The sequence below is a fragment of the Plodia interpunctella genome, chromosome 2 (assembly GCF_027563975.2).
Source record: "Plodia interpunctella isolate USDA-ARS_2022_Savannah chromosome 2, ilPloInte3.2, whole genome shotgun sequence".
NCBI lineage: Eukaryota > Metazoa > Arthropoda > Insecta > Lepidoptera > Pyralidae > Plodia > Plodia interpunctella.
Window position 1 is genome coordinate 9190860 of NC_071295.1, and position 25852 is coordinate 9216711.

At 35.1% G+C, this 25852-nt stretch overlaps 1 protein-coding gene across 10 annotated transcripts in view; it reads left to right on the forward strand.

Annotated features, from left to right (window-relative positions):
• Positions 1 to 25852, forward strand: part of LOC128677408 (guanine nucleotide exchange factor DBS-like) — a 92592-nt gene that overhangs the window by 63676 nt on the left and 3064 nt on the right. For 7 of the 10 annotated variants that reach the window (XM_053758216.1, XM_053758263.2, XM_053758226.1 and 4 more), the window contains exons 12-18: positions 17069 to 17200; positions 19747 to 19932; positions 20172 to 20363; positions 20767 to 20895; positions 21051 to 21248; positions 21727 to 21932; positions 22296 to 22455. In XM_053758216.1, coding sequence (XP_053614191.1) covers positions 17069 to 17200; positions 19747 to 19932; positions 20172 to 20363; positions 20767 to 20895; positions 21051 to 21248; positions 21727 to 21932; positions 22296 to 22455 — 1203 coding nt within the window. Of the gene's footprint in view, positions 1 to 17068; positions 17201 to 19746; positions 19933 to 20171; positions 20364 to 20766; positions 20896 to 21050; positions 21249 to 21726; positions 21933 to 22295; positions 22456 to 23138; positions 23168 to 23862; positions 24078 to 25852 lie in introns of those variants that run through there. The other 3 variants (XM_053758292.2, XR_008405531.1, XM_053758283.1) reach the window with 3 other exon arrangements.

Here is a 25852-nt window from a genome sequence, read left to right on the forward strand (position 1 = left end):
AATTGGAATAAAACTCCGTGTAAAAATAAATATTTAATTCTAATTTGGTATATCTTTTAAACTTCCCGTAAGCTGGAAGATCCCGACAAAGTTACAACCGTAACTCACTAATTAACATCCCGAAATAAAACGAACAATTTGTGTAGAAGACAAAACAAACATTTTAGAATTCTAATTCTACATAACAAACATCTTGAGTCGTTATTACTTGTCAAAAATTTTCAAATTGTCAAAATTCATTCCTGTTTCCTTTGATGTCGTATCACTATTAGTAATACCTAGGCTTACAGCATGATGCAGTTTTTCATGCGAGATATAATAATGACTCATGCATCAGATTTACGTGATTAGTTCTAATTATAGATCAAATACTAACACAACACTGACGCTAATTAATAAATGAATCAGATTGTTCATAGGAGAATATTCAACAGCATATATAACAATAGCCGCTGCGTCTTTGCCGGTAATAATTTATTACCGCCAAAGATGCAAGCAGAGTAACTTGACATGCGGTTGCCTGTACTATAAAATAAAATACCAACAAGATTAACCGTTAACTATAAAGCTATGATCAATACCGTGACACTGAATCCTCTACTCAAGTCAGTGACTCGACTATGGATTGCCGGACGTTGCCCTGCGTGATTCCGGCACTTCCGGGAGGGAATTTTTTGACACAGGATACAAAATGTTCATTACACAAATTATAATTAACTAGACAGTGAGAGACAAAAATGCTGTTAAATTAAATGTAGGTGAATCGGTATATTCAATATTATGACTAGTTGAAGGAATGGTATTTTGAGCACAATCCAGTTCGTTTCTTGTCCTTCCTACTGATAATTTTCTCCAATGGTTTATTTCTATGAATTCACTGAATTAAAAAAATCATATAGTAACATGTTATTAGAGTTGACTAATATTATTGCTATGCAGCTTTTAATTTCTCGTCTTAAATTAGCTCTTATTAAAACTAAATGCTGGTGCCATATATTTTTTTAATTTCCTGCAATTCAATCAGTGCTCCTTATCGGCATCTGTTCGCATTACTCAAAGCCCGGCGAACTAAGTGGCGTTATTAAAATCCTCTCTGGTACATAATTACGACATAAATAACTCAAAACGAAACCAGCCGGCTATAAGATTGATTTACTATATTCGGATATATCATTATCTGTTCGGATCTTCACCTTCGTAAGTGAAACGTCGCTCACTATGGTGATAGTGTTATTCATTCTACTAACTTGATGATTTTTCGGACGTGAAAGCGCCTTTGCTCCATATTGCGATCGGATTGGTCCTAATCTTTTACAGTATCTTTATCTCATTGGAGCGCGTCATAAAAACTATATATGGCTCATGGAAGATGTTTTCTGAAATAGGTGTTCAGAAAAAGAATATGCCGTGATCAATGATTACTATGGTTAAACATAAAATAAGTTTAAAATATTACATGAGCAGACTAATATGTTATCCAAATTACAACTAAGCTTAACTAGAAATATAAAAAAAGAAAATAAATGATTCAAACTCGAACCAACCTACAACTTAGTTCAAAGATAATCTCCAAATGCGGCTTCAATCCGGCAGAGGATTTGGCCAGACTGTTGACACGCCAGTAATAGTAACTGACACAGCTGAAGATTAGATTTTAATGGCCACTGCGTTCGTGTTACTGTGAGCTTATAATAACGGTCCAAATGCAGGGAAATCTTGGAAATAAACGATGATTAAGTGATTAAGAAAAAAGAAAGACAGGTTTTCTGATACAAAGGCCTAACCACCTATATTACCTACACTATAACCATAATAAGAAATTTATACATACGTGCACTTGGCTAATTAGTTCCCACTACATCGAATCATATAAGATAAGCAATTTGCTAATCAACTGCGTAATATATCAAATGCGTAATCAATCATATGCCATTTCTTTTTAATTACTTTACGGCCATAACCTTAATTTTGCAATTGGCGCGTTATGTAGTTATGTAAGCCAATAAAATTCCTATTCGCTTCTAAACGCATCTGATACGTAAAGTATTAGCACATCTTATTTAAATATTTAGACATTCAAAACATGACTACTGATCGTGATTAAAAATTAAAAACATCATGAATCTTGTGAATAAGTTGGACTTGTATTTTTCATCCAATGCCATCTTTATTATTTTTCATTGTATAACAAAATATCATAGACATATTATATGTATAGTTCATTGATAAATCTTTTTGCTCTTTCATGTCAGTTTTAATTTTTCATTTAGGAAATTCCATGGTTTAATGTCGTCGTAGTCCCACTCTTCCTCTACGACGACCTACACCAACACCTATACCACGGTCGTCGTAGTAGAATTGTTAATTAATTAGGGACAGCCCTAATTAGGTTTAACAATTTCTCAAAATAGTGGTGGATCGTTGATTGATTTTATCCCTAGATTCCTCATAAGAGAGATTTCGATTGCAGTCAATGAATGCACGTCCTTGACTCGCAAATTTTATGAAGTAAGTGAAAACAGTTCTCGTAAATTATTTATAAACAAGTCAAGTTGTATAATTCCTCCATTTGTATTCTAGCACAGTCTCTAACACTCACTAGGACATGCATTAGCATTTTCTATTAATTCAACTATTTTGTTGTATACGGGCATTTTGAACATCTGGGATTGAGGGTGGTCAGTTAAACGATATTTCATTCCAAAATTATTATAGAATATCAGTTTTCATTATTATATCGCGATAAATTGTAGTTGTAACCATTATTTAATCCGTATCATTATTTAATCGTAATTTTGCCATTCTATGCATTTTATCAGCTTCATTGAAAAACTTTGTTTTTGATGGAGTTCCTTGTATTGTTTTTTCTTCATTGCTTATTAATTATTAACTTCTTTTCACAATTCGTCCATTGTAGGGTAGAATAATTTCACAGATGTTTTTACAAACATCCGTTGATTTATTTGGTATCCTTGTAATTTCAAATAGCTATATGATGGTGACAGCCAAATTCATAGGCCAGTTAACACACTATTCGTAATGCTGTTGTTTAAATGAGTAGGTAAACTTTCAGACATTATCCACTCTCTATTAATCTGATGATGGCACATGTCACGGACTAATTCTAAGCCACGGACCAATGTAATGTTCAGCGAAACCTTAATGTAACTCTCGTGTTGATTTTCCTTTACACAAATGAACGAAAGTGACCGAAAGACAATGACATGTCCGAAAACAGTCAACAATTTAAATATGGGAATTTAGCTCCTATTCCAACTGAATACAGCTTGCTTAATAGTATCTTGACCTGCGTTCGTCTATACCTGTTCGTCTATATCTGCGTACCTATTTTTTTGTTTCCGACATATGAGTGAAAGTGGTCAGTTCTCTTGTAACTTGTAGGATACGGAAGATAGGTATCTTAATCACTTCTGCCTTCCCACGTGTATTTATTTAAACTTAAAATACTTAAATTATTTAGAAATCTTTTGATATTTTCTTTTCGAAAACTAAAAGCTAATTTGATTTCAAAGTTTTAGGCTTTTAGTTTATTTGTCCCAATATAAGATCTTGGATCGATAGTATGGATCTTATCGATCGAAACTTATTTTGCAATTCTGCATATCCTTTGGTTTTATCCAATTCCATTCGACACTACTAGTTGGTCCTCTATCGTTACTATCCTGACTATTATCTTAAAAGGATGATAAAAAGTTAGAAAAAGTTTTTAGCTAACTGAAGAGTCAAGATGATATTCAAACAGATAGGTAATATAAGTAACAACATTTATGATATTACATCTGGTCACTTTCTTGCGGTCAGGTTTTAAGCTCAGAAAAGGAAACTTTAGGTACCGTAATCAGTACAACAACCTATGGAAATACATTGCAAAATGGTGGTTATTACCATGGAATAGAGGTTCACTATAATCCTACAACTGAGCTGACAAGTGAAACTAGTTCTAAGGAATGAGAAGTCAGTACAGGTCAGGAAATTGTTGGACTGTGTATGTCAGGAATGAATGGTCTCGTATGCTTTCATCATAAATGTATAAACGTATAACGTAATAAACGTTGAGATCCCAATGATTAGAAACATTTTCATTTTTAACTATCATTGTTTATGGACAAGTTAAGAAATGTAAAATTAAAAGGTAACAAATACGTCCTGTTATTGCTTCGTAGTAGATTGCTCATAATGTTTAATCAAACACTTTTTGACTTATTTTAAATAAACTCAAAATTGCACTCGATATTCTGATATTCTATAAGTAATGAACTGTTCTACTTAAAAAGTATTCCCTATATTTCTATCTTCCAATTTTTTTTCCTAAAAGAAGACCACTGAGAACTTTATAATCGAAAAACGAATAGCAAAACGTTTTACCAAGATCAGGTTAATTTTATTATGGCGGAAATCATTTGGCAACTTTCTCTCTCATTCGTCTAAAATTCGCTGGCACGTTAGGCTTTATATGTGATTAAGTATTATGATATTATTCTGAGAGTAGAATCATAATGCTAATATTATTAAAATTATGAACACAACAATCAAATTTGAAGGGAAACGAACCCTAAAACATTAGGTCAATTGCAAAGGGGCATCACCGGTACAGCATCTATCATATCCCATATTTTTCCATAGAAAATATTTTTATTAATATCATATGACAAACGTCGATTATAGTTATTATAATAGAAATTAATTTGTGAAATTGCGTTTTTCAAATCGATAACCTTCTTTTATAAAGTCATTGGAAAGTATCTCATAGTGGGCTTAACCTTTTTTAACAAATGCACTCATGATATCTATTTTTTGGTTTATTTTAATTGCAACTGCACTTGCATAACAGTTATAAAGTTTGATGCAATTAAGATGCGATAATTTCCATTATATATGCATCTTGTTGCGACATCAGTTTCCAGTTATCAGCAAATAAACATTAAAAACATCTTCAAACATGCCTTTTTAAACACCGACAAAAATAATTACGTAGGAAAACACGAAGTACCATACATATTTAAATAATAAAACATATACGAACGTTTCGTAATTCTTACATAAACGGAATTAAATTTAAGGAAATGAAAATACTGTTTTCGTGTATTTTTCCACTCGAAACAAATTGCCATAGAATATAATTATTAATTAGGCATGTTGGTTTGTATTAGCATAACTTTAGTACGTGACTGAATGTTAGAACTGAACGAACAGAATGATATTTTAATCGTTAAAGGTTGAAATATTTTTTCATTGACATCAGTGACATTTGTTTTAACTGGACCTTAATTTCCATAACTATAATAGTTATGGAAATAAAGGTCCAGTTAAAAATCCTTGCTTTTATATTTATGAGAACTAAAAAGATAATAAATATATTTTGCTGCATGTATTATGAGATATTCGAAACTATTTTCAAATTAATGTGATTATCCTACTAAATGGAAAAATGGACAGCTATAGTGCCTACGAGTACACTTATGTGTTACTGTTAATGAGGGTATGTATTGGTAAATCGAAGTTTTAAAAGTAAATCACTCCATGATGAATTAATTTCATGTATTAAAAAAACAATTATTCGAGAGATATACCAATCGCGCTCATACATAAATGTTTATTTTGGAAATGGAATGAAGAATTTTATACATTTCATTTGGGTATTTTATCACCATATTTTTTTACTACAAATGTACAATAAGATACAAATAAGTATATTTGAATACAGAAAACATAAACCGGTCTCGAATTGTATAATATCATCATTTATGTATTAATAATAGCATAAAAAACATTATGATCTAACCAACAGAGTGAAGCTAATCCCACACAATAAATCGCATCGCTTGATTAATTAGACTAATCCACAACCTTCCGAGATAGAAAGTGGTGTCGTGGGGTCGTAGGTCGGGGCCTACTTGTCTCATCTAAATTCGTAGGTTGCTTACTCTGTGACGCAAGCGCTGCCTGCCCACCCACGTTATGTTTGCTAAATCAACACGATACATGGTTTTTAATCCTTTGATCCTGGAGGAGCGGGAATTGATAGATTAATTTGCATTCACATATATCTTTTACTGCCAAGTTTAAGGAGATATCGCAAAAAGATCCATCAATAGATCTCCAAGATGGTTTTTATTGGACGTAGGGTCGAATTCTCACATTTTTCATGAAGCCTCGCCCTAGTATGTTTAAATTGATAATATACATAAAAGTCGACAGGCATTACAGGCAAAAATTTTGCTGAATCAGTAACTTATAATACAACTAACGACAATGACTGCCGAAGTTTCGTGATTTGTTTTTAACTTATTTTGCAAAGAAAACTGGAATAATTTTACATCTCTGCTGGAGAGAGAGTGTTGAGAGAAAGAGTTTTTAAGTTCTCTCAGTCGGAGGAGAAGAAGCTATGAGTTTATCAGCATTTTAGAAGAAGTAAGACCTAGAAATAAACTAATCAGGAGATCTTGACTCTGAAAACTCTCTTGAAGTGACTCTCTTGAAGACTTAAACATTTATGAAAACAAAAAACATCTAAGATTAAATTATCAGACCAAAGTGCATTATTATGAAAAATAAGGTGCGAACTATTGTATTGTAACCGTTAATCTGACGATAGCTGACATTATTGTGCCAATCCACTGACCTATCACGTAACTTCTTCATCAAAACAAAAGGTCTCAAACGGTCATTACCTAATCGGATACAATCTGTATTTACCGTGGATATAAGAAAGTGAATTGAATAAGTAGAAATAAATTCATCAATGCTAATAATGCTAATTATTATATTTGATAAATCAACGTTATGCAGATTATCAATTAATTTATAACAAAACATTGTTATAGTTGACTTTCAGCTGATTAGTATCACACTATCCTGAATAAATTTTAATTTAACTTTTACACAATACCAAAATTCAGTTTTTCCCTCATTTTGAGTTAACCCCAAATTGAGCAAAAGTGAATCGTTGATAAAGTCTCGAACTTACTTTGGGGTTAACTTGTGAGCGATTTCTGTTGCACACCACCACGAATCAGATAACATGATAAATTTATTATGTACGTATATATAGGTACATATATTTGCAATGTCTAATATGAATGCCCTGTACAAATGGATGCATAATGCATGCTTGGGATGTATGGATGGCTTTATTCAATAAAGGAAAGTTTCTCAATCTTGACTTTGGTTCGTTTGGCTGAACGATGCTGAAGCTATTATCTAAGTTATAGGCATACCATACTTACTTTTACTGATCAGCTGATAAAATCGCATCAGAGATTTTATTCAAATTCGAAGGTCATTCCAAAACATTTCCAAACTGGTTTGAGGAGTTTCTACGATACGGCTGCGTCCCACTTCCCGCCAATTTCCATAATAATCGCTGTTATGATGGAGTGTTAATTTCGCTACTATACCAGCATCCGTTTGGTTTGATAACTTTTCAATAAATAATATTACACAATCAGGCAGACTAGCGAAAAATATTTCAGAAACGTAAAACATCATCACTGTTATCAATATTTTGTTCTTGATTTAAATATTCTTCCAATATGCCTATTAGTTTTGACCATGTCCAATTAGGAATTATTTAGAATATACAAATGCTGAACTATGGACACAGAGTTCGAATTCCACATGACTAAAACACGCTCGGGCCAATAGAAACACTAAATAAAGCAATTTGGACTGAAAACAACATTTGGCTTGGTCAGCATCATTTCAATTCATCAATGTTCATTTCTCATGAGCAGCTTCCACCAGGTGACAGACAAACACCAGACAGATTGATTAATCACTGCCATCATTCTTCTATCTGCCATGCTTGTTACCTCACCTCGGAACAGTTTTGTCATTATCTGAGGCTTCTACGGAACTAACTAAGCGAAAGAATGCGACCTTAAAGTGACCTCAACAAAATAAGCTCTGATGTGGTCCGATTACATACAAAAATATGCTAATTCAAACAAGAAATTTCTCATTTCGCTAAAAAATTACAGAATTGGATTTTTATTTTACGGAGATATAAAATTATACCAACCACCGAACATATAATAATTTCTTTAATAAATTATTTATTATGAAATGAAGTACTTTTTTCAATTTTAGAGTAATCCAATTTGGTATTTTATCAAAAAACCGAACAGACATCGCACTATCCTATTCGGGGAATGTAGTCTAGATACCATTATCATGTCGGAAATTTGTTCTGTGCATCCTCGGATTATCGAATGTTTTTGATATTTAACATTTTAATTTTTTACAATTCTTTTGACCAAAGTTTGTACTTTCGGGAGTTTTATGGCGGAACACTGAATGCACTCCAATAATTAGTGCATTTGCATGAATCGCTATCTGCATATGAACTGGTGCCCTGAATAATTTGTCTAGTTACGAAACTCTAGTTAACAACCGACTCGTTTACTGATAACTCGTCACTTTCTGATGGGAAACTAATTGTTAAATATTGCAGTAATAAAATTTTCCTACTAAACTTTCCCAGACGTAATGTAACGTGTGTATGTAATTGTTTTTATAGTGATTAAAACTATGATGTCAGTGAAGACAGAGGATTCTAAAAATGTGAGTGAGTTGAAGGAATTATATGAATCTAAAGAAAAGACGCCTAAAGGTTTTGCACCCATGCGCTGGCGAAAGGAACAACCAATATCTCCCCTGAGTTGTCTTCAACAAAAACCTACAGAATTTCAAAATTTACAGAGCGAACCGAAAAACTCAGAAGAATCACCATCGTGTCGGTCTTTAAGCGTGCAAGTATCACGCTTCAAGTCAATTTGTCAGGCTAATAATACTCATGAATTTCCTAAGCAAAATTCACCTCCGTCTCAAGCAGATCGAAGCGCGTCTCCTATATATTGCACTATAACTAACCTACGCAGGTCAAGAAGCACATCTCCAGGTGTTGAACTTGACCTACGCAATCAATCACCCAGACTTCCGAAAAGTACTCATGTATCGCCAGTGCGCAATCCATTGTCAACAAAATATAAGCACAAATCTCCTATATACTGTGAAATAGCTGATCTGAAGTTACTTTTGCCAAAAGATGCACCTGTTACATCAACAAGTCCAGAATATGCTTCTCGAAGTACAACAAATCTACCAACTAATGTTATCTCTGAATATAGTACTTTGTCGAATGAACCTGAATATGCGTCTTGTAAAAATAGTAATAATGAATTACAAAAAGCATCATTGGAAGCTATAATCGAACAAGAACCGTCGAAAAGTGCGCCAGCATCACCCAGATTATTGTACGAACCTAGAACGCAAGCATCTCTTCAAATCTTGACTTCACCATCTTCATCTTCACTTAAAAAGAAATCATTAAAATCAGATGTTATAACAGAATTGCAGCCGTTATCTACCAAGACTGTTGGAACTTGTGTCATTAATACGTCAAGATGTAGCGCCCAGATGTGTTGGGCGCAGGTGATGGAAGAATTTTCCTATAAAATTAATTCTGTAAGTTGCCACTTTTCGTTTCTTTTTAAATTCAGCAATTTTACATAGAATCAGACAATCCTTGTTATTTAATGACTCCCTTTGTGTGATTTACAATCAATACTTAATAACGAAGATATGTTCGCACAAAGACGTTTAGGAGAAATGGTTATTGTTGTTTGTTCTCACGATCACGCAACCAGCAATTAGCACTGTTGTTGCCACAAACGATCCTCACTTCGTAATTACCTCTTGCTATAGAGCATACAAAGCATATCATAGTCATACATACATGTGTGAGTAGCGTCATGCACGCACAAGTAGAATAGACGATTTGAGTGGACGTAGACCGAAGGTAGGTACGCCATGGTTCAAATCAGCTAGTAAATCCTAGCCTTTTAGAAATAGTAAATCCTTCGGGATATTATAATATCTTTATGATGCACACATATAAGACATCGATCTGTACTATACTCGTATAGTTGTTGTTGTGCAATTCACTCTTACACGATTCGCTGTTTGTGTGTATGCGTGTGAAAAATTAGTGCCATAAATTTTGTAGATTTTTTATGACACTTCATCATCATTATTTGCTTTTGTAAACAACGAATAGATTATGTAACGTACAAATGTAAGTATTAGGATCGTAACATTTTGTGTATCTTATAAAATAACTACAATATTGATTACAACGTATATCAAAACGATTTCAAGCGAATAGAAATCTAGAATAAGGTCATGTAAGTACCTAGCGTGTGTTGATTTGATGGACGAACAAACCCTGATTTATTTATTCTCCTCTTCACTAGGTCAATCAATTTAATCGAAAGTCCACACATAATACACCACATGCTCGGCTGATATTTATTCAATAACTAAACTCAGCAGCGGTCGTTCCGAAATGCCAGTAGTTTGTAGCTTTTTAAGAAATTATTATAGAATATAAAATTTGACATGAAAAAGGTTTAATTTCTGAATAAACGATTTGATTTGATTTGATTTTGATTAAAAAGGAATGTTCTGTAAATAATAATTACAATTAAAACTCTTGTTGTACTTATGCACTACCACGAGTTATTTGAAGTATTTACAAGTTATAAATAATACGGCAAACATGTTTATCTGCAATTAGGGAGATGGATTCCCTAGAAACGACTCCAATTATATTAATGTTCCAATCGCACAAAGATCGGCAAGCTCCCACAGAACCCGAAGAATTATGTAAGTTCCAAGTAACAGTTACAACGTAACGGGAGCGTGTGCCAGTTCACTCCTGCCAATAACCTAACTGTATTCCTTTTTTATTAATAACTAGCTGTGCCCCGGGGCTTCGCTCCCGTGGGAACTTCCTAATAAGAAGTGACAATCAACCAAATGTCAATCATTTGGGTTGCATATTTAATAAGTACTTTGTAACGAGTACCTACTAATTCCATGATTGTGTGTGTTGCACCAGTCAATTTTGACGTTACGTTTGACACAACCACTGATGTCAGAATTTGTTTAAGACGTCTAAAGGCATGACTTTCAACTTTATTACTTGTCAGATCAAAACAGTACAATTTCCAAGTTTTAAATATTCGTTTAATTTTCACACAACGCCGACAGAGAGGAGGGTGTTAAATAAAATTTAAATAAAAGAGAACTAATAATAAGCTCACTCCACTGCAATCGTTAGACCCCGTCCACACTAATGCGAGATTTTTTATTCTGCCCACCAATAAGAAAGTTATAAAAAGCGAAATATTTATAAAAAAATATTAATCAAATATACTTAGAAATTAACCATTGATACAACATTAAATAGGGTCTCGCCATGGATAAAAGAAATACCTTGCTGTTCTCACTGAACCGATTAATTTAACCTTCCAAATAGCAATAGAGGGTATGTGGGGCGTGGAAGTATATCATCAATGTTTTATTAAACAACAAATCAATATTCAACACCCTCGCCGCTTCCAAGGATCATTCCAAAGCTCTATATTAAATTGCTTTGCTATCTACATCAGAATTTATTTTCGACGCCGTCCAATTATTTTTTTAGCTCTTTAATTAATATTGTTAAAAAAGTTGTATTTGAAAGTAGAACAGACCGCATCATCTGCTCATGCGCGTAATCAAAATGATGTGTGTAAGGACCTTTATGACTCGTATGATATGAATCACGGCGGGCGGCGCGGGCGCACAATTGGACTCATATGGTCAATCAGTTCAAGTGCACAGTCGGGGTCATGCATTACATACATGCAAACATGTGCAAGGGCGGATATGGTTGAGGCGATTGTACGCGAAGTATCTAAAAGAGAGGATGGAAAAGTAGGTGTAGTAGAGGTTGGGATAAAATGGATTTTTTTTAACTGTTACCCCAAAAGACATCGGATTTTTTAAAAATATTAAAGCCTATCACAATGCTTTATTTTACATGAATATAGTAAGGATATAGTAAAATTATTCGATATCAAATTATGTTATGTGACGACCTCGGTGGCGCAGTGGTAAGATTCTTGCCACTGAACCGAGAGGTCCCGGGTTCGATCCCCGGTCGGGTCATGATGGAAAATGATCTTTTTCTGATTGGCCCGGGTCTTGGATGTTTATCTATATATGTATTTGTTATAAAATATAGTATCGTTGAGTTAGTATCCCATAACACAAGTCTCGAACTTACTTTGGGGCTAGCTCAATCTGTGTGATTTGTCCTAATATATTTATATTTATATTTATATTTATATGTTATCCAAATCTCAATTAAAACTTGCGTATATGGTTAACTAAAATTACAAACCCTAGCAACCATAGTTGAGGTTGCGCCCGACTTTTTGTACATAAACTTTTACATAAACAGGTTTATTTGTTAGACAAATTAAAAAACCCCCAACTTTCAATATACATTTCGCTACAACTTTTGAACGGCTGAACCGATTTTCATGTAACATGGCTAAGAACACTCTGGATAAAATTATCTATGACAAAAAAACTAAACGAAAATCGGTTCATACGTTTGGGAGCTACGATGACACAGACAGGTACACAGACAGACACGTTACACTTATAACCCCTCTCTTTTTGCGTCGGGGGTTAAAAATGTCGGGCGTAAGTAAAGTAAATAGTATTTACTTTAGGTTTACGTAGTTTATTAGGCGTAAACCTATCTAGCTACTAACTGGTGGGGTTCTTAATACTGCTACAAATGCTGGTATGACATAATGCGAAGATCCATTCTCAAGTTCCAACAAACAAACAAAGTTGTACTCATCTAGCACGTAAGTAGTAAAACATAGGTGTACTATGCTAGCTATTGTCATAGGAACAATAGCTCGTTGAATTTGTTAATCTTTACTCTAGCTAAGCTGGTGCTAGATATTTTTTTAGAGTTTGAATTATTATTTTTACACAATCCACCAATATTTTAATAGATTTTTTGTCGTATACTTAATTTTGAGATGAAAATCAAGCAATACTCAGGGACAATTACACTAACATAATTTACAATTTATTTGAAACAGTAAAAACAATACATCTGTTATTTATGTAGGTACCTTTTTAACCGACAAAACGTACATGGTAGAACGCAGGTATGTGAGGGCACAATACGACCCAGGAGCTTTTGTTTAAAAAGCTTTACAAAACTTAAGTTATTTTCTAGAACAAAAGTGGACTTATAACTATACGTGAAATTTTTGCAGTACAAACAAGAATTTGTTAAATAAATAACACAATAAGAAAAATATTGTTTGACAATACACCCTGGTAGAATATTGCCTTGATGTCAAAATTTGACCATATAAATAACTAGCTAATGGACACACCGAATAAATATCAAATATGATGCTCCGCCGAATTTTGTTAATTTTCTCTAGTTTCGTTTTTTCACGGTTATTGGATTTTTTTCAAAAGTGAGAATCATTTCTCCTCGGACAGCCCTAAAGTAGAGGTATTGATTATGTTAACATCTCCATTCATTCGTGGGCCCGTATTGATTATACAAAACAAATCTATTTGAGAGAATACATAATAATAATTACAAAAAATACGAACGCAAGTACACCAACGTATAAAAAAAATGTTACTCACATTGCAGGATAAACGCGTTAATGAATTATCATGACATAGCACAACAGCTCTTTTCGGTAATGCTCTTGTATATAATAGACCAAAGCGTGGGAAATAAAAATATCGTCCTAAAATTAGATAACGGTTTACAAATCAAACGTTAATAATGATAACATCGCTACAACAACAATAAATACGAATATGAACTTTAACAAGATCTTGTTAAGATCGGAAATCCTGTGACCGAATGTTTACTCCACGTCTATAATTTTACATACTCTTTGTAGTTGTATATCAACCTTTGAATAAAACAGTGTTCAATTTTGAACTTCATAGTTTAATTTTAAAACTAACGTCGCATTTTTTGTTATTTGTAGTAGAAATTTTAATACAATTTGTATTCTCACAATGTGAGCACGTGCTCCAGTTCTTCAAATAAACTACAATAGTACATCACAGATGTTTCGGAGAAAAGATTTAAAGAACAATAACGCTCGGCCAGCCCGTGAGATCAATACCTTTGAATAATAAAACTAAAGTCCTTTAAAACTACGGCAACAGTGTGATGCTCTACTTCAAAATCTGTAATATAGCAATTTACTAGCCGAAAATTCAGAAATTATGCTATTATGTTCTAGTTTTGCCGCTGTCTCGCTAAATAAAGATAGAATTAAATATTGAAGATTTTTTTGCATAATATTTTATGTAACTTATAAATATTCTAACGTGAGATCTGGTGGCCCAAGGCATAGACTAGACTAGAAAGATATGCGTGATTTATGGTTTGGGTAACTACTTATTATTAAATACTGTGGAAGTGTATATGTAATGTAATGCCTGTAATGCCTAAAGTGTATTACTGTTGTGGTTAAAAAAACACTCTTGCACAGGAAATTTCAATAGAACTCTAAGTCTTATTATCAGAAAATCGAGATCAAAACATTTTGATCAAAAAGAACTCAGATATAGTTGACGACCTCGGTGGCGCAATGGTAAAGTTCTTGCCACTGAACCGAGAGGTCCCGGGTTCGATCCCCGGTCGGGTCATGATGGAAAATGATCTTTTTCTGATTGGCCCGGGTCTTGGATGTTTATCTATTTATGTATTTGTTATAAAATATAGTATCGTTGAGTTAGTATCCCATAACACAAGTCTCGAACTTACTTTGGGGCTAACTCAATCTGTGTGATTTGTCCTAATATATTAAAAAAAAAAAAAAAAAATAGTGCATCTTATGGCGGTTGTAAACTAGTAACTGCTCGCTTGCCCTTTTAGTTAATGTTTAGCTGACTGGTATAATGCTCTACCTATTAAATTAATCATGGAATACAGCCAAGCCAATATTAATCTATTACCCGAATGTTAATGTGGCAGTAACAACAGATACAGTGTTTAAATATTGGATTTAACTTAATTACTTAATCGGTTTATACATAGAGATAATACCATGACCTCGAAATATCACTCGCTTCCCTGAATGAGATAATTGTCCATCTATACATTATGCCATTAATAACGGCCTAGTTATATTCCTTACAAAGGTCAAGCATCGATATAGGTACAGTACGCAAAACGTTATCCAAGTAGAGCAACAATCGAGCCGACCACTGCACTAGAAGGCAAGACAACTTTTTTTACCCCAACGACCCGGCTTCCCGCCAGACACCGCAGTTCCTTATTCTTGCTCCCGACACAAGCATGTGCCCGTATTCTCCCATATATCTGGGACGCGTGTTCACATGTTTATGATAAAATGGATACATTGAACGTAGTGCTCAAGACTGGATATAAGATAGTTAAGGATTTTTCGGAGCAACGCAAACCTGTAAGTTGGAAATTGTCGCTTAATAACAATAACGATGTGGCGCACCGGGACGGTTAATCTTACTTTGTTGGAGTTGAATTTAATAGTTCACACGAACGGTTCTAGTTACTTACTTACATAATATTGAACGAATTAGATAAACTTTTGGCATGTTTACGACTACATACTATAGTGAATGTAAACTTTAGTTGACCGTATTACCGTAGATTAGGGAGCTTGTTTTGGTACTACCTTGCCAGAAGTGATACCGCTTGGTAGACATGAATACGCATTAGTAATACTATACGTTTCGTATAAATATACTTTGCGCGTCCCGGGGCTTCGCTCCCGTGGGAATTTTAGGATAAAAAGTACCCTATGTGTTATTCCAGTTTATATTCTACCCGTGTACCAAATTACATAACAATCCGTCCAGTAGATTTCGCGTGAAAGAGTAACAAACATGAACACATACATCCTCACAAATTTTCGCATTTATAATATTAGTACGATCGTTTGAAATAGCCTCAGGCTTTAAGCCAGCATTTTATACGTTTAACAATGCAGTTAGCCATATAACAGTCAGCCAGTCGTTTACGTTTGTATCACTATGAATGCTAAGCCTAATTGCAATATTTAAAAGTCTATTAACATCAAGTCCGTAATAACAACTTAATGTAAAACTTGTTGAGACCAGCAGTTACTTACGAGTAATATTTTCTCAATTAATCAAATCCAATATATCTACTTTATGAAAATATGTAATTTTAAGGCGTGATCTCCATTACTATTTCCCATGAAATTACATGTGTGCAAAGGAAGTGAAAGGCAGCTAGAATCACGTGTTAACGACTTGAGACACCTGGCCCTCGAAGGGAGCACCAAGGCCGTTCTCTATACGTAACGAGATCAAATGGGGTGGATCTGTCCCGTTGGTGTCTATAAATAAATACGCTATTACCTCGATGGTTGAATTGAAATTATAACTCATCTTTTTGGCCGAGGTAGTAAACTACTATGAATATCGAAAAGAAATATGTTTTCTATTTTTGAAATAAGTTTTATTGTTATCAGAGAGATCTTATAACTTTCAATGTGTGACAAAAATATCATGTCCGTGCAGTAAATCGTTGATGGGTTTCCCACGTCTGGTGCCTTTTCTGGGTGCACCATCAGGCATAACATAATAATGCATTGTCATCCAAACTACGAAAATATATAGGGAAATATGTTCCAATATCTGTGGGATATACTTCACCTACTAATTCCATATAATGTACTTGGATTTTTATGCATTTCTAAACTGTATGCATAGACGTCAAATGAGAATTGTCACTGTTTTACAATAAAAACAACAAATCCAAAATAGTTCCCAAAAAAAGGCGTCACTAATTTATTAATTTAAAATAGGTATATTTAACTTATCACAAAAATAGAAAATGAAATAAGCTTTTAGCAACGCGATCTTCAAATCAGCATATAAATAATGTGTATAGCTGTTTGTGTTCATTTAAAATATATAAATATTTTAAATGATAACATCAACAAACAGGTACTGCGAAATGCTATTTACGTATACAATGTAATATTGTAAATGTGATAAGGCGAAAGGAAAACGAATGAACAAAAATATATCAAAAACATAATAAGCTTTGGGAGTTTATAGCCCTATTATTATTTCCATCAAAAAATTGTTCTTGCGCGGCGATAATCCGTCGATTAACATTTTTCTATTTTGTCTTCAGATGGAAACATCAGGCGGTTCAGAGAGCTCCACAGAGGACGCCGAGGCGCAGCGGTCGAGACGCGGCCACGTGTTGGCTGAGCTACTCCAGACGGAGCGGGTTTACGTGCAGGAGCTGGGCTCTATACTCAACGTAAGTGATAGCTAATACATTTATTTAGTGGCCACATCCTGGTCTCATGTAATATAAATAGCCATAATGACTCGAAAAGAAGAAGTGATAGCTGTGGAGGCCAGAGTTGGCACATCTGGCGGGTCGAAGAGCTCCACCGAGGATGCCTGAGGATTTGTCATTTTCGAAACGTCATTTTTGGAAATCGTCTATTTTACAATAGACATGTTAGGAAGTTGTAGTTTTTAGCCTGGGTATTTGACTGGGTAAAATAATTAAGCATAGGTACATGATGATTTGATGACACTTTAAAATTGTATTAAATAATAAATACTTTTCAATATCCAACTGAAAGTATCACGGCAAATACTTGCAGTTATATTTTGTAAAGAATAAAACGTTAGTCATTAAAGATTTCTGGGTCGTATTGCGGTTAGCATATCTTCAGTGCAATATGGTTTAAACTCACACGATGTGTTGGAATCGAAAGCTCGATAAAAACTTTCTTTTTAGCAATGACGATCGCATAATGGTCATGTCGAGTTTCTGTCATTGATAAATAAGAATAGGCAGTTATGGAGGCAAGTAAATCAAACATGGAATGACATAATAATTTTAATTTTACTTGCTAATAAGTGAAACGGGGCAGTGTTTGATGCGGACATTTGGTCTGCTTGTTTTTTGTGTCCTAATGTAAATTATTTAGTTGTCTATTATATTTTGGTTCTTAATCAAAAAGCTATCATACAATGAGATTCAATAGTTACTAACCATATTTCTTTTTTCTAAATCAACATTTATTAATTCACTAATAAACTTTCCGATTGTTCAGTCGATTAGTTCTAACACAACCGCGATATCTCCTTCATTACGCGCTCTATAAATTAAATATGCCATTGATATGTAGTTCATGCTGAGCGTCTTCAGTCCATCGCAAGCACTGCGGATCTGGTGCATAGAGTGCAACACGCAAGCGATGCATCGCCGCCGAGCGGAACGCATGCGAGACACATTCGCTGACTGCACTCCGCTGCAGGCACACTTCCACTAACTTCACCATGAAGTATGGAAAGTACGACCTTCATAAGTCTTCCGCGAATCTCAGTGTCGGTACCTCATACTCCTGGTATTATAGGAAAAATGATAATCTCACGACGCGCAGCAAGAAACGCCTCACCAGATCCGCCTCAGATTCCACCCTGTTCAGCGACTACGCCAATCAACTCCCTCTCTTCGAGAGAGACAAAAACGGTGTCCTCAAAAAGTGCAAGAAGTCCGTGAGTGATGTCGGAAAAAACACTCGTGTTAAATGCGTCAATATAAAGCCCGTTAATACGGAACCGTTCATTGGAAATTTCTTCTACGGTAGACCGCTGCCTGGTTATGAATATTCACGAAAAATCGAAGAGAAAATCGAGTATTTACCGGATTCCGATATTGTTACGGCTTCCGAAGATACTACTGCGGAATCGCTGACTACAGCCGCGACAGTTATGGATGTGCCGGAGTATGTTCGAAATCCTTTATATGGCTGTCTTGACCCAGACGCAAGACTTTCTTTATCCGAATTTATGAGTGATATAACTAATTCTAAAGATTCACAACTGAAGTCGTCCAGCTGCACAGAATTACGTCACACTATGCAGAGCAGTCCACAGTCGGGAGATATATTGTCAACTATCCTGAAGGATTACAAAAGGATAATGAAAGAATGGAATCACACAATAGAGGCCCATTACTCTTCCATATCGCACTGTAGTAAAAAAAGTTCAACCATGTGCAGGAGAAGCAACACCGACAGCTATGTACGCAGTTTACATTCGACACTATCCTATCGAAAACCAAAAAAATATATTAATCCTAATAAAAGCAACACTTATTCGCGTAACTGTAGCCGTTATCAAACTATATACCAGGAGCAGAGAAAAACACAGAGTTTGCACAGGAATCAGACCTTTAGTAATTGGACATCAACGCTGCAGAAATGGAAGAAAAAGTCGAAGTTTTGGAAGAATACCCTGACGCCTTCGGAGTGCGAATGTTTAGAAGCCATCTATGAAGATTACGATAGGCGATTGCAGGATTGGTGCGATGCAGTTAGCTACTGCTCTTCAATGCTTACCTCGGTAATAATATTACAAATTATGTAGGTACCTAATCGATGCAATTAAACGCTTTATGGTTATTTCATAATTGAAATTATGGTACTCATCGTAAACTTCAATAGATTGTTATGGTTTTATATTAGTACTGTTAGCTTTATAGATGACTTATCATTTAACCAAATCACAAAATTTATCACATTAGTAAAATAGTAAAAATAAAAAGTTCATTGTCACTGTTTTTATAACAATACATCATCGAGTGGTATTGCAATGAAGGTGCAGGGGCATCATTCATATTTTTTGTCCCAAATGTAATGATAAAATAACTTACACTCACCGAAGAGACGTATTGAATAAAAGAGGTAACAAGTTGCCACAAATGGAAATAATAATTTAAACGGCAATTTAAATTTGATCGACCGTTACTTTGCTTTATAAAACAAAATCCTGTTGTTGTTCCAGGGTTACAAAGAAGAGATAGAGAAACCGGAGAACCAGCACCTACTGCCGTCAGCTCTGGTCGGCCAAGCAGACGTACTCTTTGGGAACTTACACGAACTGTTCACCTTCCACCAGGATGTGTTCCTCAAGGATCTGGAGCGGTCCATATCGGCCACTGAGCTCGTCGCGTTGTGTTTTGTTGAAAAGGTTGGTGTTGCTCCAATTGCTTTAAATATTTGTATTACAACTTTAGTTCTAATCGGCCACGTGCTCTTCGGGAATTTCACGTCTATTTTCTTTTTTCCAAACAAAGAAAACCACTAGCTCTTAAAATAACAACTCAAAATCATAAAACAAGAAACATTTAATAAATAAAGAAGCCAATTACAGTTCTTCACAAATGGAAATGAAATAAGTAATCAACTATAAGAATAATTTTTTTCCAGAGAGAGACGTTCTTCCGCCTATATAGCTACTACTGCCAGAACATACCCCGCTCTGAGCGGCTCCGGGAGACGCTGGTGGACACACACCTGTTCCTGCAGGCATGTCAGCTGCGATTGGGACACAAACTGCCTCTCGCGGCTTATCTGCTCAAACCCGTGCAGAGGATCACCAAGTACCAGTTGTTGTTGAAGGTAGCCAACTAATTCAAATAGTGTTTAGGCGAAAATATGGATGTTTGTTAATCACGCCGGGATGGATATCGATAGTTTACTCGTAAAGTTATAACCTAATACTTAGGCACATAGGTTATTTTTTCGAATTGTATATTGGGAATAGACTATTGACCTATAAAATTCCAGCTAATTTAATATTTCACCATTATTTTACCTCTTTTCCAACTTCCTTCTCTGTCCAGCACTTCCCTTGACCCAACCTGCATGACCTGAATCTTCTACTGTTTCATTCATTTGTCATTTAAGTTTAAAATATTATTTGCTTGTCATGTTTTTACCTAACAACTGTATTTTTTACTCGTTGATAAATAACATAGACGACATATGTCACGTTCATCCAATAACTATTGTTAACTCCCAGGACCTGATCCGCTACAGCGAGTGCAACCACTCGATGACGACGGGTCTACAGCAAGCGCTGGACTGCATGCTCGTCGTGCTCAAGTGCGTCAACGACTCCATGCATCAGATCGCCATCACTGGCGTCCCTGTAAGTATCCTTCGTTTGTGTGGATTTCATATTTTATATTCCTCCCAGCTGAATTGCTCATCTAGATTGATGAGTTACATAGTTGGTTTCAGGAATACAGCTTAAGAGCGTCAAATCAAATCAGTAATTTATAGATTTGTATTTACAATCTCCAGGTGGATCTCAGCCAGCAAGGCGAGCTGCTGATGCAAGGGTCATTCCTTGTCGTGTCAGAGAACAAGAGGGACCTCCGACTGCGAATACGACCGCGGCGGCGACACATCTTCTTGTACGAGAAGTCCATGCTCTTCTGCAAGCCGGCCACCAAGAACAGCCATAATAAGGCCACGTATCATTTCAAACATGATCTCCAGGTAATTTAATGTTGGGTTTCTTATTAATGCATGGCAGGGATTTTCATGTGGGATCAGAAAATCAGGTCAAACTAAGACTCCATAACGCCGCGGCGACGACATATTGATTATAAGTTACTCCTCTTCTTCAAACCAGCCAACTGAAAACTAAGATTGTTGAAACTGATATTTATATTTTTGTGGTATATCTATGACGTATTTAATACATATCAAAACGTAAAAGATTTTTAATAGTGATATGATAATAACTTACGTAATAACTTAAGACAGAATGTCCCATAAGTAGAGTAGAGTAGTAAGAGACTGAATAAATTAACCGACTTGGTATTACATGTATCTCACAACTTTTTACGGTAGAAAAACTGAGCTGCGAGACTTGGTGTTTTTACAGCATGTTTTTGATGGCATTTTTATCGTAAACATAAATAATCTTGTCTTCACTTTCCATCAGTGATTTACTTATAATTTTCGTCCGCAGATGTCACAAATCGGTTTAACGGAGTCGGTAAAAGGTGACCCTCGCAAGTTTGAGGTGTGGAGACAAGGCAGACAAGAGGTCCACACGATAATATCGCCCACAGTGGAGATCAAGAGGGCGTGGGTAGACCGCATCAAGAGGGTGCTTCTCGATCAACTGAAAGAGTTGAAAGGAGAAAGAGTGCGGCAGTATGGAGCGCAGCACAGGTGTGTTTGATTGAACACATTCATTATATGTACAGGGCAGTTCACATTAATTGATAATGTGATTATTCTTCAAACATCAGAGAAAATAACAATTATGTTAAAATTATTTTAGATTTTTCTGTTGGACATATTATGTACGCCTACGTTTTTGCTTTATACTTATATATGTTAGCTATCTATTTGAGTCCTGGGACTCATTGGGTACAATGGTAACTTTCTTTGTGCTTGGTACGAAACATAAATAAAGTTAGTGTTTAGACAGTGTTTATTCAGGTATCTATCCGCTTTTTCGCTTTTCACAGTTCTTTTTATCTTTTGCAACAAAATAATTACAGGTAATCATTTTTGAAATGAACTTTCTAGAACACTGATCCAAACGAACTCGTGGGACGTGGTGAGCGGCGTGGGCGAGCGCGCGCGAGGCGCGGCGCCGCCCGCGCGCCTCGCGTCGTGCGACGCGCACGAGGAGCCGTGCTGGTCCACCGACCCCTCCGACGACGACGACGACGACGACCACGCGCCGGTAAGTAGGGAGGGAGGGACGACCTAGCGTTATCTAATGAGATTGAACATTTTCACAGTAACTTCCCGGCCCGTCTCGTACAAAAAGGGGACAAACAATTTGCGCTCTGTACCGTTTCTTCTCGTGTGTTTCCAATTCTCTTTATTGAAGGAATGAAACGAAAAATATTAACTTTATAGCTTTCTCTGTCTACACTGATAATAAAACAGTTGAATGAGGGTTACTACACTAGGGCCTCCAGCAGTGAATTTGATCGCGTTAGCCCTTATTCGATGTCCGCAACGAAGATTTTATTGGAACTATTTCTTACCAATTACTATAAAACCTATGTAATAATGATACCAGATGTGTTGTGAATCAAAACTTTAAATTATGGAAGAAAATTAAAAGAGTACGATAAAATCATACTTATGACATTTTGTTAAACAAGAGTGAGGTCTAGTTTTCACATTTGTAATTTTGTGATAAATTGTTAAATTATATAATATGAAGAACTATTTGTGGTTTCAAATGTTTTTTGGCTTTAAATAAAAGCAATGCCCTTGAACAAATCGCTAGTAGTCTGTAACAGTTGTGGTAATCGTCTACTATTAATGTTAATACTAACAAGGTTAAATGAAAATGCTAAAGGGGTAGCTTTGCTTATACTGGGTATCTAATGCCAACTAATTTTGGGTTTGCAGTGTTGAGTGAAGTGAAACCCACTCTTAATGTAAGTGTACAGTATATTTCTAAAGGAATGTAGGCTGAGTCACGGGTAGCGCATGGTCAGAGCTGGCAACCCGGTGCACGTGTCGCAGCCATTTTAGAGAATTCGCCATTTAACAAAACACCGCGCCGCATTACAAAATGGCGGCGGCGGCGGCACCCTTTTGTAATGCAGCTACTTTACGTTAATACTAACTACTACTTTATGTTAATGCTAATACGTTCTAATATGTTTTGAAATGTGGCGCGCCATTTTGTAATACGGAGTATTCTACAATATGGCTGTAGCACACATAACGCTTCCCCGAAAAAATAACATTGAAATGTACTCACAGATACGACAAGCAAAAAACGGTGGTAGAAAAAAAATCTCCTATTTCAACAGGAAATTTGTAGTAAATATAGTTATAGTAGATATAGTCGAAATAGATACTACAAATTCTCTGTTACAAGACGTCCTCCCCGATCCGAATCACGCCGTCACTGCCTAATTACTTTAGCAAAACCACCCATCATGCTTTCTTAGTTTCTTTAAATCGATAATTTCAACACTGGCACAAAATTAGTCACGCACTGTTTACACCTTAGCTGAATAAAAAATTTAGCGAGGTGCTCTTGTATTTAACATCGAGTAGTGCGTATGTCTAACATATGAATGTGGCCATACCGTGGTCTTGTCTCACGTTTGTTGTTCAACAGGTGACGGAGGCCGTCGGTCTCAACGGTACCATACACAGAATGGTACAATTCTTTTCTGTCTCGGGCTCCACGCAAGCCACGTCCACATTTTACGTATCACAGTACTGATAAATATTACCTTTATGAAGGTCCTGTAAATATAAAAGAGACTGATATAATATCCAAAGTTTTAGCCAAAGAATTAGACTGTGTGGATGTTTCAGTTTAACTATCGTGTAAGTCATGTTTTGTTTGTATGTCATACATTGTCAGTGTGCTTTTTGGTTTTCTTAATTATGCGCTTGCTTCGATTATGTGTATCCGTTATTGTCGACTTATTTTATATTTTTTGTCATTATTCATTTTATTATTTAGAATCCAATCAATTAAAACCTAACACTATATTATCTAAAACTACATATATTTCTTAGCCTGAATAAATATTTTTATAGTAAACATTTGAAGGTTTATGCAAACTTCGATGAGTCTATATCTTACATGTAGCATGTATATAAAACTATATTTAAACAACTGCCGCTCAAAGGAAAATTGCAATGTTCGTGACGAAGATTGCAAAGAATTGCCTGCCAGCACAGCTCCACACATCAGCTTGCCTCATTCACTCATCACTGCCTGGATGAAAAGCTTTTTTGGGTGTTGATTCTATTACAGACAGTAGAATGTTACACAGCGATAATCGATAATATTGTGACATTTTTTCCACATATTCCTATCTAAATTTATTAGGTATTATGTCATACAAGACGGCGGCGTGCGTGACAAAGACAACTCTTGTTTTTTTTTTTTTCAAATTTTGCTGTGTTACATTCTTGTTGGACATTAATAAATATAATACCATTATAATACCTACTTACAGATATAATAGATGAATGTATACACATACAATAAAACAAATTAATTGTACATAAAGTTCGTTTCCTAATATTTTCTCTTTAAATTTTACAGTCTGGGAATACTATACATATATAGGCATAATAAAATACATATGTACTACTATAACACTGACATTATTTGATATTATGTACCAACGAAAGATGTATCTATTCAGGATATATATTTGTATATTTAGTATATAATATTCAAAAATATAAGAATTAGTTCTAAGAAACTGCTTTACTAAAATGCATGGACTGAACTAATTGCCGCCAAACTGATTGAAGAAAAAAAGTACAATTAATTAGCTACTAGGCACCTTTCAAACTTGATTTTCAAATTCTACCTTTATGTCTCCTGTGAGTTATTTTTCTGAGCGTGAGTTAGTTTTTGGTTATGTACTTTTCGAAATTCTCACAAAATTCTCGCCTCACTCCAAATTAACAACAACCAATATTTGTCTCAGCCGAGCCTACTCGTACCAGAATTCTTCCAATAAAAATACTCAATAGGCCAATATAAAGATAGGCACTCATTACATTCAATACAGTTTGGTTGGTTGAAGAAGGTATGCATGTACCATTGGTGTGTAATTTTTCATGAATAGGAGTTCTATCAGCGTAGGGTAGAATCACAACCTTATGTAAGTAACTATAATAAGTATAAAATAGTACCTAGTAACTAGATTTTTAAATACTTTTGGAAATAAGTACATTATGGTTGTGTTTCTACCTTTAACATTCACTATTCAAGTAACATTTAAATTTTTGTATGGTATAAACACTAATCTAAAAATAAGTACGTTATCACTGCTAAATGATACACAAGCTCTGTTGATATACTATAAGTTTTTTTTGCATAAAAATTTGCCCATATTGTGTACCTAAAGTTTGATACATATTAACTTTCAACAAAGACACCTGTTCGTTTAATTAGGTGCCAATCAAAAAACACAGAATTCCATAACATATAAATCTAGGATGCGTAGAAAAGGGAGCTAGTTATTGGTACATTATATCCTTACACTTTGAATCTACCACGAAAATTACTTTATAGGACACAAAACATGTTTAACGATAAAATTATACAGACTAACGCCTATTCTACACCACAGCCG